The following is an 18774-nucleotide window of genomic DNA, read 5'->3' on the forward strand; positions in this document are numbered from 1 at the left end:
AAAGCGAATAGTATGTTATGTATGCTGATTATTTTTAATTTGACATTCTTCCTTAAGTTTATTCGTAAGAATTTTTTTTATTGTGTGATGTTTTCTACATGTACTGAATAATTTAAAATGATATTTTTTATCATAAATTAAATTGTAATAAAAAGAAAAAAAAGAAAAGATATAGATAGATTATTTTAAATATTTTACATTTTTTTTAATTTTTTCAAAAAAAGTCGAAATCCCAGATTAAGTGAGACCAATGACTGTGTAAGATAGAGGGATGGGTGAATGATATTGGTCATTTAAAATTGAAATCAATGTACAAAAATAATTTTGAGTGAAAGTCGTCATGTGGATCAGTTTATATTTCTAAAGATGATTGATACAGTATATTTTTTTATAAGGTGGGTTTAACTTTTATTGGTTTACTTTTGTAAAAAAGAAACATCTATGTAGCTAAATTAATGACATATGAATATTATTATGATACCTTAAGTTATCAAACTATAACTGATGAAAACAGCCTTTTCAAGTGCCTAATTAAGACGATTAACAGCATAAATTTAATAGAAATACTTCAAAACTAAGTTATGTCTTAAAAATATTAATATTAGTATTCAGTAAAAGTGGCGTAATTTGAGGGAGGGAAATTATGTATTTACAACAGTCTAGAAATGAACTATTCCCAAGTCGGAATATCATCAAAATATAAATACGTCTTTTATAAATCCATTGACATGTTGTATCACAGAAAAATGAGACGTATAGGTACAATAATGTATGTATAAAGTATAAATCATTATATTTTTGGACTGGTTTGATGTCTCCCTTCCCCCACGTTAGTTGAAACTTTTATAAATTGAGCTGTTGAGCAAACAATTTAATAAGAGCATCCGATTATCCTATTCTAGAAAACAATGAAATGATGCTACTGCTCAGTAAATGATTATACTAATATTAATAAGACAAACACTAAATAACTACAATCATTGAATGGAAATTTATTGAAATATCCGATTTTGTTAGAGTTAAGTTTTGTATCGCATATATAATTTTTTTGTGCTTTTTGGTAAAATTGTTTTTCTCTAGATTAGAATCGTTTGAAAATTCTTGTATCCAATTTTTAAGCCTTAATTGAAAGTTCTATGAGTTTTAAACTACAAAAATGAAAAGAATTGTCGTGATTTTTATCGTTGTGTCAAAATTTAATATTCAAATGTTTGTACATTTTTTTTTTTTTTTTTTTGAAATGAGGTTCAATTTTTTTCATTATTCAATCATAAATATGTATGAGAAACGTTTTGTTAAATATTTATAGCTTTTTGCCAAACCAAATTTATTGAAAAGCATTTTTTTTAAAAAAAAAGCTATAAAAATATTAAACTTTAAATTATTTTTAAACGTCTGAAATTTTTTTTTTAGAAATTAAGCCATTTATAAGGAACATTGATTTAAGAAGTCTATCCGATTATTATTTTTTTAGTTACGAAAAATTCAATTTTTTATAAAACTAGTATGCCGATTTTTATGTCTTTTTGTTAGTTTTTCGCAATTATTAAGAAAACTGTAGGGAAATTCGTAAAACGACCTTTTTATAAGTATCAACTTAGACAGAATTTTTTATCAGAAATTTCATGGATTTTTCACGATCGGAGCATTATTTCTGACCGAAATTTTATTTTTATACACAGACATACTAAAAAAATATATATATATAAATAATACATAACAATATAATTTGAGTTTCTATCTCCGTTGAAATTTAACTTTTTTGCAATTTTTTCAATTATTCGGAAAACTTCTGATCTCATACTTTTTATTAGGTGATGATCGAAGTAATTCTTCAAATCGAAATCATGTACACAAAAAAAAAAAGAATATATCATGGTAAAATAAATACATTCCTTGTTTTTTCAGAATCTAAAAAAATATCGAGCTAGTAATTGTTCATTGTAATGAGAGAAATTTTATTGTATAATTTTTGATGTGATTGTCAAACTGTAAAATGAAATTTCTTAGCAAAATTTAGTGATGGTATTACAAAATATATTCGACTTACCCTCCTTGCGTGGCACTAGATATTGATAACGTAAAAATGCTGTTTGTATATCCATCGCAGTTACATGAATCAGTATGTCGTCCACCATTACCAGAAGCCCAAACGAATATAGATCCTTTTCCATGACGACCCTAAATTAATCAAATATTTTTAATGACTAAATCATTTATGTGATTTACAGTGAAATTTATCATGTTTAAAAATAAATGTACCAATCTGATTAAAGAATTAATATTAATTTTATTGTAAAACTATACACAACATGTTTAATAAATTTAATTAAAATGAAATAAAAATGTATTAAGTAATAAAAACATAATATAAGTTTTACAATTTAATAAAAAATAAATATTGGTACATTGATTTAAAGAATATCAAATAGAAAAACCTTAAATATATACTATATACTAATTAATTTTAATTTATGCCTTATGCTATTAATGAATACAATTATTTATCAGTTAATAGTTACATTTTTATACATTTGAAGGGTCGGTATAAAGCAATACTATTAATGAAGTTTTTCTATTGAGCTGGTAGTATAAGATATTTCTACGTTATAATTCAATTATTTTACGAAAAAAAAAAACAATTTCACTGTTACAAATCGTATTAAATCAAGATAGAGTCACTTTCTTATTCAATATAACTCAGCAATAAAAAATAGAATCCAAAATAATGGGAATATTATAATATAGGAGTTACAATTTCTTTAAACGATTTATATTAATAGAAATCAACATTTATAAACAATATAAAGTACAATAATTCAAAACACTAACTATTAATAGTTATGAAATTAGATATGTACTTATTAGATTTATATGAAAAAAATTACAGTTATTTTAAAACAATAACTCAAAAATCAAAATGGCTTTGAAACTCTACTCGATTTTAAATTGTATACTATGGCTAGTTTTCTGTTTCTCAAGTATTTAATTTATCGCTTGTCATAGACAAGGACTTGGAGATGTCCAGGAAAATATAGGTGATTTAACAAAGACAGTTCATGGTTATGTCACGTACTCGTATAAATTGTACACTTTAAAAATAATGACATCTATCCGGGGGGAAAAAATACACACATATTTAAAAATTCTCTAGCAGACATAATGCACAAATTGTGCTTACATGATACGAAAACGTACAATTTTCAATGAACATATTCACAGTCGAAAACCAAATACAATTATTGAAACGCAAAAAACGTACATTCTATAACATCATAAATGTACACAATAACTATATCTCAAAATAATGCAGTCATAAAATCATAAAATGAAAAAAAAACACGTGATCCGAACGTGGATACAGTATTAAATACTTAAGGCAGTTTTTTGTTTAATAAAAAGTCATATAGATACGTGTTTTAGAATTGTATATGTCGAAGAGGTAAGTATTTACTGTACTTATATAAAGCTATCGGAACAAAATTAAAGGAAATTTTTAAATACGTGTATAAGAAGGAAAAATATAATAAACACCGTTGTTAATGACTTGAATGCATATAAATAACAAGTCGTATATGACACTTGTAAATCGGGTTCTATAAGTGTTTCAAATTTTTTTTTTTCATTATTTTGTTTAACTATTTACATGGAAGTTAAAATCAGAAATAAAGAGAAAGGGGTTATAATGACCTTTAAATGTTTAAAATATACGGCAGTTTTGGGACGACTTGTGTTGTGAAATGGGTATTTTCCATTCGGTTTTGGTTGTTTTACGATTACACATTAACGGGAAAAATATCAAATAACTTTCAGTCGGTTCATTAACAACGAAAAGATATTAAAATCTAGAAGGTCATTAAAATTTTATTTTTTCTTCAGATTAAACTCGTAACTAATCGTTTAAAGTTAATTTTAATTTTTCAAATAAGTAAAATAGAGAGAAAGTTTATTATAAAGTTTGACTTGACAAATAATAATTATTTTAGTATAAATAAAAGTTTATAAAGAACATTTTAGCGGATATTCAAAAAATTTGATTAAAAAAAACTGGATTTATTATTTATGTTTAATCTAAAATTAGGGCTATAAAAACTGGAAATTATTATGTAAAAATTCCAAGGAAATAAAGATGATCTAAAATTTTTATAAAAATATTCATAAAATAGTAGCTGCTGAATTAAAAAAAGTAAATATATTATTTTATAATTTTTTTCACAATCAATGTTATTACTTTTGATAATACGATACCAATAAAGATCTTAGATAATTATTATACTCTATATTTAATCTTGGATTATATAAATAAGAGAAAACTTTTTGATGTTTGAGATAAATCCTTTTAAAAATACGTGTTAATATATTCAATATTCATTATAGAATATTAATATTTTATATGTATTTTGAGGAAAAATAAATAATATTTTTACAATTTATCAGCTCTTCATTAAATAAATTACAGCTCGAAAAAACATGAACAATTTAATGTATTTTTTTTTAATATATACATATATTAAAATTAATTATTAATTATTCAATTAATTATTTTTATTATTTTATTATTTTATTTTATTAATTATTATTTAATATTAATATATATTTTTAATATAGTACTATTTAGATATTATTAAGTCCTGTTTTAATAAACGGTTTTTTAGCATCAACTTTTTTGGAAACCTGCTATATAACATAGAATAAAAATTTAAATTTATTTAAAAAAAATAAATTAATATTAAATAATAGAAAAAAATAAAATGAGACATTTATCATTGAAAAAAATAAAAATGAAAAAAATAAAAAAAAATGAAATGATTTCCAAAAATTAGAATTTGAATACAAGCACAATAGAATCGTGTAAAATAAGTGTGAATTTAAGTAAACACAATTAAAAACCAACTGATTTAAATTACTTATAAATGTATAAAATGTTAAAGAAATTTTACCAACAAGTGTGAAATTTATTTAGAAAATTTATTGTTTATAGCCATATAACCTTTTAAATATTTTTCATTATTCTCATAACTTGAAATTTTCAATTAGAGTTAAATTTATTTTAATTAAATAATTAAATTTTAAAAATTTACTTTATTATTTTTATAAAGTTTTTGATTTTTGATAGTTGATAATTAATATTTAATTTTCATCTCGCAAAAATAATAGTTTTAATGAAAATTATTCAATGTATTTTCTTAATTTTTTATACAATTTATGTTTTAGAAATAATCTGTAATTTTCCATTTATCAGAGTTTATAATTAACCCTACAGCCAAATATTTTAACTTCTTAAATCCTGATTTACTTAAAAGAATTTTAAGTTTATTTTGATACAAATTCGTAAAAAAAGCGACAAAAAATGTCTTTGTCAAGTTTAAAATTTAAAAAAACTTTTATGAAATTGTAATAAACATATTTTTCAAGACTCGGTTTTTAAACGCAATGACTCATCACAGATTCCGAATAATAATAGTAATAACACATCACTTATAGAAACTGTAATAATCGATGCGAAACGAGGGTACACATTATACTACTTATTTTATTTATCCTAGTTAAATCAATGTACTAGTTTTCATCAGACAAACGAGGTAAAAAATATTTTTTTCATAATTTACAATTTACATGTAATTAATATGTCATACGAAAATATTTTCGTTGTTCTTAATACTTAACATATATGTAGTATATTATTTTCATTTAATCATACCTAAAGTATTAGTTTTCTATTATCATCACATAAACAATCTAAGTATTTGAATAAAAAGACATTTGCATATGATCATACTAAAATAATAGTATCTTCTTAGTAATATTGTCATTAAAATGTACTACATAATATGTTTACTTTCAATTTGATTTAAGAGAAATAAATTATTAAATTTAATAAATGTGTAGTACAAATTATTTATCAATTGGTGGATTTTAATAGTGTTTTTTGAGAATATATTTTCATTTAGTTTAACAAATTTATTTAAATTTTTAATTTTGAAAATACATTTTAAATAAAAATGTTTGATTTGAAAAATTGGACTTATGTAAAGGTAATATAGTATAAGGTATGAATTGAAACCCAAAATAACGAGAAAGTAATTAAATAATTTGATTATCCATAGGTTTTACATAACACCTCCAAATATTTATAAAATTTAAAATAAACATCAAGTAAAAAGCAAATCATAAAAATAAATAGCATTTTTTTTTTTTATATATATAATATTATATGGCAGAAGAGTTTATTTAACAATGGGTTTTAATTATATCAAATAGTACTCATATATACTTATTTAAGAGTGCATTTCTGTAGGTCGGGAGAAATTAATTTTGGTGTTGAAAAAAACTCTTACATGATTATAAATAATTATTTAGTATCTATAACCAATCTGATTGATTATCACTAAAACTATGTAATTATAGTAAATAAATTATAAAATAATACTAAAAATTATCATTGTATCATTGATACAACAGTAAAATAAAATACATGAATTTTATTTATGTTACAATAAATTGATTTATTAAAACAAAATCTAAAAACTTGATCAGTTGTTTAAGAAATTTAATATTTTAATGAGTGCTGTAAAAATATACATATTTGAAACTTATTTAATTAACAGGTTAGTGTTATGAGATATGTCATTTCATATTTGCATATACAAAATTATTATTGTTGATGCCAAATTAAGGATGTATATCGGGATGGTCCTAGTGGTTGAGATTACCGAAAATGAAGAAGAAGAATTGATGCCAAATTGATATACTATTAATTTCATTATTTTATATCCCTGTTCAAACAAGTAAATGAATACATCATATACCAAAAATTTTGATCAATTATTAGCATATATTTTTTGTAATATTAAGCTACACTAAACTGTGATTAATTTTAAACCATTATTGATAAAAAATGTTTATAAAAATAGTAGACTAATTTTAAAATGCCGAAAAAAAATAATCCTATTTAAGAATGAATATTTTAACTTACCGAAGTTACTCCGTAAATAAACGCTCTTCTGGCCAGTGGTCCGGGTCCATCTACAGTCTTACCATCATCTTCTGGACCCCAAGAAGCACTGTAGATATCAATATGATTGATGTTTAAGCCCAAGGCTCTTGCTTCAACTGCGTCATTCACTGTACCATCCAACATTCTCACTCCTGAGCAAAATGTTTAAGTGAACATTTGTTTTAGATTAAACTACATCCCCTTGATATTTAAAGTAGTTTTTATGTTTAATGTATAAAATATCATAAGTTTTCTTTGAATTTATAAGTTTTGAATACTAGGTAAATTTTTATAAGAGTGAATCTTATGAAGTTTTGTTAAACTAGGGATTCCATACGTCTCGTATTTGAATACAGTGTCCCGGTGTCCCGATACAAGTATAAAAATAACACTTTTGTCTCGTATTTTGTATAGTTTATTTTGTATGTACCTTATTTTAAAAATTAAATTTTTAATATCGGTAAGCTTTTAAAATTTTATATAATTAATAAACTAAAATATCTAAATCAAATGATAATTAATAATATTTGATTATAAAAAAAATAGTAAAGTCACCTAATTATAAGTTTTTAATTTTAATTATAATTTATACTTTTTTGAAGTATCAAATATAGTGTTCAACTTTATTTTATAGTATAATACAGTAACTGTGAGGAAAATTGCTAACATAAGTCCCTTCACCCCCTCTCCAATCAATACAAATGAGAATTTCAAAAATTGGTTTGATTTAAAATGTCCCATATTTTTAAAAAAAATAAATCATATGTTAAACATCCATAACATATGTGAGTAGGCAAATATTTTCGATTTTAACTGATTACCATGGAAAAATTATATACAACTAACGATTTCATTACACAAAACTGGCTGATAGTAGATCAACCAGGTTTATAGCAACAATAGTTATTAGTGAACGTTTATTCTCAATTTTAAATATTTCTGAGTTTGAAATAAATAAACTTGATTAAAAAAAAAAAAGTTTTTTAAGTGCGATTTAAGTATTTTTGAAGATATAACTTGTTTATTTTTATTTATAAGTATAACATTTTTAATTAATACCATACGTGTTATAAATATTTAAAATTAATAACTTTAAGGTTGTATTTTAGACGCTATTAATGTATAAACAGGTATTGCACGAAACAATATACATTTAATAATTAAAATATAAAATAATTTACAATTACAATAGGTAGGTATTTTAAACAAAAATTAAATATTTTTAATTTGATAATATTGTTTAAATGCTTTTTATATTTTAAGTACCTAATACAACATATAAATAGAATATGAAAGACGATTTTTAGTAATGGAATTCGATAATTTATTCTAGGTTAAGTAAAATTATTGAGAGTTTAATCTCTATATATTTTTTTATACATGTAACGATATTTCCATCTACACACTTATCATTTAACTATGGTTAGATACTGTACCTCCAATACTGGCATTGTAGGCCACACCAATGCCGCAATATTGGTTAAATGCAATAGCCGCTACTTCACCGGCGCACCTCGTACCGTGTTTATTGTCACCATTGTCCCGAGGCATAGGGTCATCATCATTGTCGTTTATGTCTGTGCTAGCACTAGGGTCCTGCATAAACAAATTAAATATGTTTTAAATGTAAAATCGTACTTAAAATCCAATTCATTTATAATAGGTACCTATTGAATATATTATTTTACCTATTATAATAATATTGTTAATAATTGTATAATAATACTAATACGAGAACTCAATGCGAAAAAAGGTAAGTTTATTTATATATGGAATTTGTTGATTTTTTTTATATCACAATGCGATCAAACGTAACAATTGAATATCAATTATGCATATGTATTATACTTGCGCATTGCGTTAGTTGTACGATTAAAATATTGTTTAGTATAATATATAAGTAAATATTATACGAGTACACGAGATGATCACTAGTAGTTTTGCCAAATTCCATGATCAAAGTTTTATTAAACAGCTTGCATATTAACCTTAACAAATGCGTCATTCGCACTCCATAGCTATGAGGAACGACTTTGTGAAAATCTTTGGAACGCCCAAAGCTTTTAAGGTGGCTAAACTTTAGCACAGTTCAACATACATGCAAAATTGTATGGAGATTTTACTTAGACTACACAGTATATTTTAATACCAACATAAACCTACTTTGCACGTGTGCACATTCTGAACGAAATATACAAAATATAAATCCATTTTACCGCACACATTTAAAAACATCAGTTAAAATGAATAAATGGTAATGATATAATGTGCATGTGATTATTCAAGGACATCATATATAAAAAATATGTTCACATTATAAACAGAAAAATAAATGATTAATTAAATGATATAAGTTGAAATCGTGAAATTGTATCGGTCGTTCTTCATTTACATACATAATATTGTTACAGTTTCTACCTAAAAACATAGGAAAATAGAAGAAAATTTTTTAACACGTTAAATTTGTGTACTTGTAACTCAGTAACGAGTGTGGTTATAAATAGTTCTCCACGTGTATCTATTCGTGTAACGTATAATTAATGGTGGAATGGATGAAATTTAGTCAATGCAATAACACAATATTAATGTTATAAACATTTTTTTTAAAAAAAAATAGCAATTTAATAATAATGTGGAAGACGATAAATAACTAAAAGCAATCGATACAGCAATGCCACATTCCCGGCATTAATTCCCGGAACACTTATGCTCACATTGAATATTTTCGAGACTACTTTATTGAGTCAACAAATTCATGACACGGTTAGTTCAATGGGAAGGGAGCGAGCGATATCGAATCGGAGGCGAGATGATTATGTGTCAGGAAGGAGAGGTGGAAACTACACAAGTTACAAATCGTATTTCGTTTTACACTATTCCTTGCTTCCTTTTATCCCACCTAACCACCATCAGACCTTTCTACACAAGTCCTCATTTTTCTCGTTGTCAAAAAAAACGGTACGCACTACAGCACATTTCTTCGAATACTGAATATGAAATCGTCAAATGGGTCCGAAAACGCTAAAATCCCAGTTTATACAATGCGAACCGTCGATGTTTTGGTGTGTGACAAGAGAGGGAGAAGAAAGCAATTTGTTTGCATGGTGAAAATCGGATACTAATACGATTCCGCGTCATATAGTGGTTTGGACGGGAAACGAAATGCACACCTTCATTACAGGATGGAAAATGCGACGTGTTCGAAATTGTACGAGGATTGGAAAAAGGCTGAAAAGAAAGGGAGAAGGGAAAATACGAACATGTATGTTACTTTTATTATTATAGTGTTTGCTTACGTAATTATGTGCCAAATCGGGATGATTGGTTTGTATACCGTCGTCAAGTATTGAGACGACAACGTTTTTGCCAGTATACCCTTTTTGCCAAGCTGGACCCATATTCATGTCGAAACCATCCAGAGCACCGCCATTCTGGAAGAATAAAAAAAATATTTTTCGTTTAAAATACATGTATAAGTAACTCGAAATATGAAATGAGTTAGTAGCATTTTAATATATGACAGATATGAGACTTTCAAAGATGAAAATGTCTATATTTTAGGTATATTAATCCAGATTATATAAAAATTAATTTAATAATTAAATTTAATGGTACTTAATTTTTATAATTTTTTTTTTTCATTACAGTAATGCATATAAAATATTTATATTTCATTAATTGTATTATTGTTATTAATATAATTCATTTATTTCTCAAGAAAAGAATACTGGGTGTATTAATAATACTCAGTGAGGGTATTCTTGTGTAGAGACCTAGAAGTTATTATGTGTACATAAGTATAATTATTAATAACACATTTGTATCGGGTTTAAAAATTATTAATTATATAATATTAAGAAAAATATAAATTGTATAATAATATAAATTCAACAAAAATAATAGTATAGTTATTTTATAATAATAACTAGGTGTTAAATTTATAAAGAAGCCACTTCGTAAAATCAATCTCAAACCTATTTAGTGTTAATGTGCGTAGATGTTTTAGTATTAGACTTAGATCTTATTGTAATTATTTCATTTGTTTTTATTAAATATGGTATTTTATTAAAGTGAACTATTTTGTGAATCTCGACGAAGAATAAACAAAAAAAAAAATAGTATATTTTTGCATGTATAAACCTTAGACATACATTGAAAAATGCAGTTATACATAATTGAATTTTTTTTTTTAGTGTTATCATTCACAACAGTGTAATATAATTATTTATAATAAACGAAAATATTGTTTGGTTAAAATTTAAAAAATTATTAAAATTAGTAGTTCGAAAGCGAAAAAAAAAATCAGTAATAAAATTTACCAGTAAAATTATTTATTTTTAAAATTTTTAATGTTGTTTTATTTTGAGTTACATAACGTCATCGAATGCTTTATTATAAATCTATGAATAACAAATTTAAATATTACTTAAGCTATACAACAAACAAATCCATTTTTAGTTTATATATTACTAATAGTTTAAATAGAATTATTCAATTAAATTGAAAAATTGCCCGAAGAAAGAATATAAATTATTTCCGGGTTTTCTTTATATTTATTTTATATACATAATTCATATATTTTTTAAATATTTCAATAATAAATATAATGTAAAAAAAATGTTCAATAAATAATTAGACCAAATATTTTATTTCTGACATTCATATTTGAACAAAAATTTTTACAATCAGAAAAAGATATACATATTATTAATGATGCAAGTATATTGTTTAATTGTTTTTTTTATTAATTATTTTTAAATGTATGAAACGCTAGTGACATGGGTATATAATGGACTATAAACGGTGTCCAATGATACTTTTCGTTATACCTCAGATGTCATGTAAAAAATAATCGATAACTTCAATCAGGTTACGATTTATTATTAATAGCCAAATTTTATTTGATAAAAATGATTGCAGTATTTATATACTATTTTTTATAAATTTCTTTATATTTTCAATTAATTAACTTGCATAATAAGTTATTTAATATTTTAGTTATTATTATTATAATAAAATAGTAAACTCAAAAGAGCTGATAATTTTTTTTTAAATAAAATGTCTTTATAAAAGTAGATATATAGTTTCTCCTTTACTATAAAACTCATGTAAATTTGTTTAATTCAGTGCGAAATAACAATACATTATCCATTAATTTAAGATACATATTAATTAATTATAGGCAATATTATAATTATTATTATAATATTATAATATATTATTATAATATAATTATTATATTGTTAAATTTTGATATAGGTATAATGTGCAGAAATAAATATTATAAACAGATATGATTGTAATGGTTTCACCAATAACTGATTTAGATTTACCTATATTTTAAGATATAACAATGGAATATGTACGTTTACATTTATCTTTCTGATCCAAACTAAAAACATACCAATTTTAAGTGTTTCAAATTCTTGATAATAATAGTTGCTAAGTGCAATATTATAATATAAATAAATTCAAATTTCCTGATTAAACAATGGCAAAATAAATTCAAATTCAGTATAAAGATGAACAACTTATTTTAAAATTACATACTTATAATAATTTAATAGATTTTAAATGGAAACTTATCAAAATGACATATTTTGTTAAATGCTATAATTTAAATATTCATAGAATGACATTTTAATTTAACGAATATAACCAAAATATTCTTTAAAGCAAAAAGAAACAGTTTCACACAAAGTAAAAGACTTTTTTTAGTATTATATTTTCGTTTTGTATTTCATTTGATAAATGTAAAAAATTTGATAGATTTAGCTCAGTGGTCAATAAATACGATTTGGTATACTTTTTTTACAGTTTTTTAAAATGTTTTTAAAAATTAAATTATTTATATATCATCATGGCTTATTAACATAATAGCATTTATATTGTTTCACCCTAATTGTAAGTATTAATTATTGTATGCATCAAAATTAATTATTCATTTTAAAAATAAATCATAGTCAACATTTTACAATCCAAGTTTAATTTCCAATATTTTTTTTAGTTATATGAAATTATTATTTTTAAAAATTTAAAAAAGAGTTAAAGGAAAAAAGCACACAAAATGTCAACATCAATAGATTCCTATGCTTTAGTGATAATCAGTCTATAAAAGATTAAATATATATTGAAGATCGATTTCATTATATTTAAATGCACAGTAATAAAAATAAAAACAAAAAAATAAAATAGCATCTTTCTTATATTACTTTTTTTATTTCAGAAAACTATTAAATTTATTCATTTTTTTTAAAATATTATTATAATATTCAATTAGAAAATAATTAATAGTTTCTAATCCTTTAAATATGTATGTTTATACAGCCAAAGTTTCAGAGTTTTTATTTTTATATTTTTAACGTCATATTCAAATAAAGACAACCTTTACAATTTTTTAGATAATGTTAATTACAATTTAATAAATTACACATAGCAGAAAAAAATATTGTAAACATGTGATTTGAAAAAAAAAAGGTTATAAAGTCTATTCCTGCTTTTAAATTGTCTTTAATATTTTTACAAATAATTGTTTTAACTTCTATGTCTTAGCCAAGGTATAAGTTTAATAACGAATAGATTATAGGTTAAAAATTAAAATATTTTAAATTTGAAGCAGTATGAATTTTATAATATATTATGACATGTTTTAGGTATCACAAAGTTTCAATTTTCAACCGAAAAAAAAGTCTAGTCAATTTATTATTATTATTATTAATATTAAACCCTTTAAAGAAACAGACGATCCGCGTTTATTAAGTTATATAACAGAAAATTACTCTAGTATCAAATTAAAATTCAGAGTAAAATCATTTTGCAGATTTATATTACAATATAAATACATTTTATATTTATAATGAAATATAAGTATTTAAAACATAATTTACTTATAATATATTATTATTAAATAAGTAGAATTATTTTTATTATTTATAGTTTGTTATTTCATTTATTACTCGATAAAAGCAATTATTAATATACAGTGCCATATTTTTACATTTTTTGTAGAAGGGAAGGTTTAATATTTTTATAAACAATTAGTGATTTTATGATATTATAAAAAATTACATATAAGATGTGAATTGATAATTATTAATTAATAATTAATTATATAATTCTATTATTATTATACACACAAATGAAGAATTGTTCATAACCACATTATATAAACTTATGTTCTCTTTATTTGTACCTTCGTAACAAGTCATTTATGACTTGAACCTTTTTTTATTTTTAAGGACGGTCGAGATTCGAGAATCCTCCCCTCTCCCTTGAAAATACGCCACTATTAATATCCTTTTTTAAGGTATAGTTATAGAAAATTCAATTAAACAAAATGTTTTATCTTGAAATTTGATTTTTATAAAATGTATACTGATATGATGGATTATGAAACAACGAATATTATTTGGCCTGTAATATATACAGGTTCTAATGATACGCGTGTGTCTTGGCATAATACATAGTATCAAAACATTTATGTTATGTTTTCACGAAGTTTACAGAATTTGACCAAGAATTGTAACTATTTACAGGTAAAATAATAAATGGGATAAATGTTATTGAATTTGAATTATATATTTAAATTCATGGAGATTTTAGCAAAATGACTATGAAAATATAATTAAATCGAAAAAAATTTACCAAATCATTGTCTTAAAAATAATACATTACTTGCGAAAAATTATCATTAAAAACTTCTAATAGATTTAAACATATTATAAAAACTATGATGTCACAGTATTCCTACTCAGATATATTTAATTGTACTATATAAATTAAACATTTGAAATGAATTCACAGTTAAAAGAGGTAATCTCATCAACATTTTACATGTTATATGAAACGCAATGTTGTCTGGTTAAGACATGGTAAAGAATTTTTTTTTTTGTTCCGTTTGGGTTTTTTATTTTTATTTGAAAACTCACTAACTTAATTTTTGTTTTTATATAAATTGGTTCAACTAAAATTTAATGAATATAATATTTTAATTTTTTTGTTCTTTACTATTTCTGTAAGCATTTGAAGTAAAACATTATCAATAGAAAATTAAATCTGTTGTATACTGGATAATAACTAACTAGTCATTTTACCATCAAATTGTATTTTCTACGAATAAATCTATAAATACTGTTGATTATAATTGTAATGTTGAAATATATTATATGGTTGAAATATTATATATATAATAATATAATAATAAACAGTAAATAATACTGTATTACACAAATGTGTTAGAATATAAATTATATTATTATTTATAATTACTTATTTTATAATACAGGAAAATGCGTTGTAGTGATTTAAGTCGTGGAGTTTTAACTAAATATAAATGGTTAATGTGATTTCAATTTATAATTTCAATAAAATATAATAGGTTTCAATTTATAATAAGGTAAATAAGTAATTTCAGAGGGTTAAATGTACAAGTAGCATATACCATGTAGTGCAGCTCATAACATTCAATATCTCAATAAATTATATTATGCATGTATACCTGAGTATTTTCATAAATAATGAAATATTTCATTATTTCACTATTAATTATTAACATCCCAAATATCATTGACTAAAATTAAATTGGAAAAAAGTATAATTAATTGTGGTTTAATAACTTGTTCAGATCTATTAAATTTAAACTAAACATTTTGAAATATAAGTTAATGCTCTCAAAACTGAGACATTTCTTGCTTGTAATAAGTAGAATCAAACATAAAACATTATTTTTCTCAAACTAGTAAAACCTTCAATTATACCCCACTAAATGTTTGGTATAAATGGTTGTCATATTTTTTTGTTTTGAAGATGATTTTGTGATTTGAGTATTGTCGTTTAATGTAAATAATTTTTTGTTATGCTACTCAGTAAAACGAATTTTTATACTAAAACAATGCAAATTATTACATTTATAAAAAAATAACCAATCATACGTACAGTGAACACCATTCCAGTTTAAAAGTAAGATTGGTTAGTAAAATTCAGTTATGAATATTTTTGCTTAAGATTCACATTCTGGGATATCAATTTTATGAACCATGAATAAAAGTAAAAGTAAAACAGGTTTTCAAAAATTATAGAAAGAAAGAATTAAAACAAAATTCACGTTTGTGAAGTTGTATCTTCAAGTTATTATATTAATACAAAATGTGCGTAAAAAATTAGCAACTAGTTTCCAACTTAACACACTCATTACAATTTGAATTTTATTACTGGGAAGTCAAGTTTATGTAGCCACTCAAATCATCGTATCGAATCCAAACCACCAGTGTCAAAATCTTTCGATTAAACTGCAACTATTTGCAACGAAGGTTTTATAATTTGTAACATGATAGATTTCTCACAAAAATGATTTTTCATTGGGGGCTAGCTCCTCCTCCCATCCTCAATCGTATCTAATCCAAACTGGTATCAACATTTTCCGTGTAATTTGCAACTATTTGTAACGAAGGTTTCATAATTTGCAACTCGATACGATTCTCGCAAAAATTATTTTTCAACGGGGGAGATTATTTTACTTTTATGTGGCATTGACACTTATAAATGTTCAAGAAATTCAAAATAAATAAGTTTTTTGTAAAAATAAAATAAAATATTTTTCAAGTTAAAACTGAAAATAAACCCTATTCAAAAATAAAATACACCCGCAATTTGTGCGACAAATAAATTTGAAATCATAATACTCATAAATTATCATATAACAATGGTTCCATAATTTGGAATTCGATAAGTTACTCGAAAAAAATGATTTTCTGATGAAAGATTAGTGATAAAATATTTGATAAATACTAGAAAATCGTGTGTTTAAAATCAACAAAATTAATTGTATTTGCTATTAATAACTGTATACAAATAAAACTGGGTAAACAATTATTCATTGATGTGAACTAAATTCCTGAAGAAAATTCATAAGAATTTCAAGAATTTCCTGGTTACATAGACGTTAAAAAAGACAGGTATAACTGAAATGAAAATTTACTAAATTATGAAAGCATAGTAAATATATATCATAATTATAACAAGTGTTATTTATTAAAAATTATTATTGTGTAATTTAAATTAATAACATATATTATATAGATACATAATTATTGACGTAGTTGGATATGGTAATGATCATTATATTTTAAACATTAAAAGAAACGGAATATGGGAAATATACAACGATTTGTAAGCAAAAATATTATGGACATTGTCAAAAAACTTAATTCAACCACATTTATTAATGTAGATACGCAAAAATGTAAAAAAAAAAACCACTTACCATTGGTTTGAATTAATTTTTTGTAATTCATATTTTTTTTTTATGTGCTACAATATAAGATATCAATATCATTTTTTCCCAAGATTGTTTTAAAGGTTTTAGTAAAATAAACAAAGAATTTAACCATGAATTAAATATTTTGTATGTAAGAAATGTAACATTATCAATTAAAAAATTACTCATGTGATAATTATTTTATATAAAGAACATTTCATAGATCTCATATATATTTTAAATCATTAAATATTTATGAAATAATTCAAGAAAAAGGAGAAGCGTTAAATTTAAAATAATATATATATATATATATATATATATATATATATATATAAATAAATATTATTTAATATAATAATATTATATTATAATAATAAAGTAAGAACATACATGTAGAATTTATAAATTTCAAATTTTATTTTTGTCACATGATTTATAAGACTATTTTTTATTAAAAAATATTAATAATATTTTTGTACTTCCAATAAATACCTATGAAATAGACTCAGAAACAAGTATACAGTATAAATTAATTGGAATGTTAGTAGTTATTATTCTTAATATAATGCAGATATTGAAGTTCCGTTTTTTTAACATAATATATAACTTTTAGCCCATCTTTTACCAAGGTTAAAAAAATCCAAAATTCAAAACCACCAACATTTTTTATTGAATGAGAGCTCAAAAACAATCAGCAAAAAACAAAAATATTACAAAAAATATTAGTGAGTTGTGTGTACTTCATTACCTAATGTTATATTATTAATTATCTATTTAAAAAGTTTAAAAACCATACAATTTTACAATTTTCTGTGTTTTTTTCTTAAATTTAAAATGCTCTCATTCATTCAAAATTCAACCGATTTCAGAATTTTTTTTTTGAGTAACTTATGAGGAATTCTAAAAGAGACTATTTTTGAAATTTTTCAAAAAATTTGAAATTTTTAAAAAAAATCATAAAATATTTTTGGCGGTTTTGAAATTTGGATTTTTTTTAACCGTGGTAAAAGATGAGCCTTAAGTCACATATTTTATTAAAAATCCAACCTTCATTTCTGCATTCAATTTGAAGTAATAACTACTGACTTTCCAATTAATTTACATACTTTATAATGAAATTATATTCAAAAGGTATAGACACTTTTTTAATTTATTAAACATAAAAATGTCGTATAAAATGTATATTTTTAAAATAGTAGAACGTAATAATAAACTTTACTCGAAATAATAGTCTACCATTTCAATATGTTAACTGAGTAGGTTGGCGTAAAAAATGTTAATGAACCTAACTGGTTTACTGGAATCTGTTCATAATTCAACGTTTTTATTAGGTTCCTCCTTAAAAATATAGGATACTAAAAAATTGTTAATATTTAGTTGAAAATACATTATGAACAAAGTTTTTTTTTAAATTCAATTCACATTAGCAAATGTTTATCACGCCAAAGTAAACTAATCTCTCCCACCGAAAAATAATTTTTATGAGAAATATATCGAGTTATAAATTATGAAACCAGCG

General features: G+C 23.0%; 1 protein-coding gene across 2 annotated transcripts in view; it reads right to left on the reverse strand.

Moving 5' to 3' along the window:
* LOC112686301 (furin-like protease 2) overlaps positions 1 to 18774 on the reverse strand; it is a 136925-nt gene that overhangs the window by 29197 nt on the left and 88954 nt on the right. For both annotated transcript variants that reach the window (XM_025558516.1, XM_025558515.1), the window contains exons 5-8: positions 10294 to 10428; positions 8434 to 8593; positions 6977 to 7149; positions 2051 to 2181 (exon numbers count right to left, since the gene is read on the reverse strand). In XM_025558516.1, the coding sequence (XP_025414301.1) occupies positions 2051 to 2181; positions 6977 to 7149; positions 8434 to 8593; positions 10294 to 10428 (599 nt within the window). The remainder of the gene's footprint in view (positions 1 to 2050; positions 2182 to 6976; positions 7150 to 8433; positions 8594 to 10293; positions 10429 to 18774) is intronic.

This window comes from Sipha flava, unplaced genomic scaffold (assembly GCF_003268045.1).
Source record: "Sipha flava isolate LNK unplaced genomic scaffold, YSA_version1 303_pilon_pilon, whole genome shotgun sequence".
NCBI lineage: Eukaryota > Metazoa > Arthropoda > Insecta > Hemiptera > Aphididae > Sipha > Sipha flava.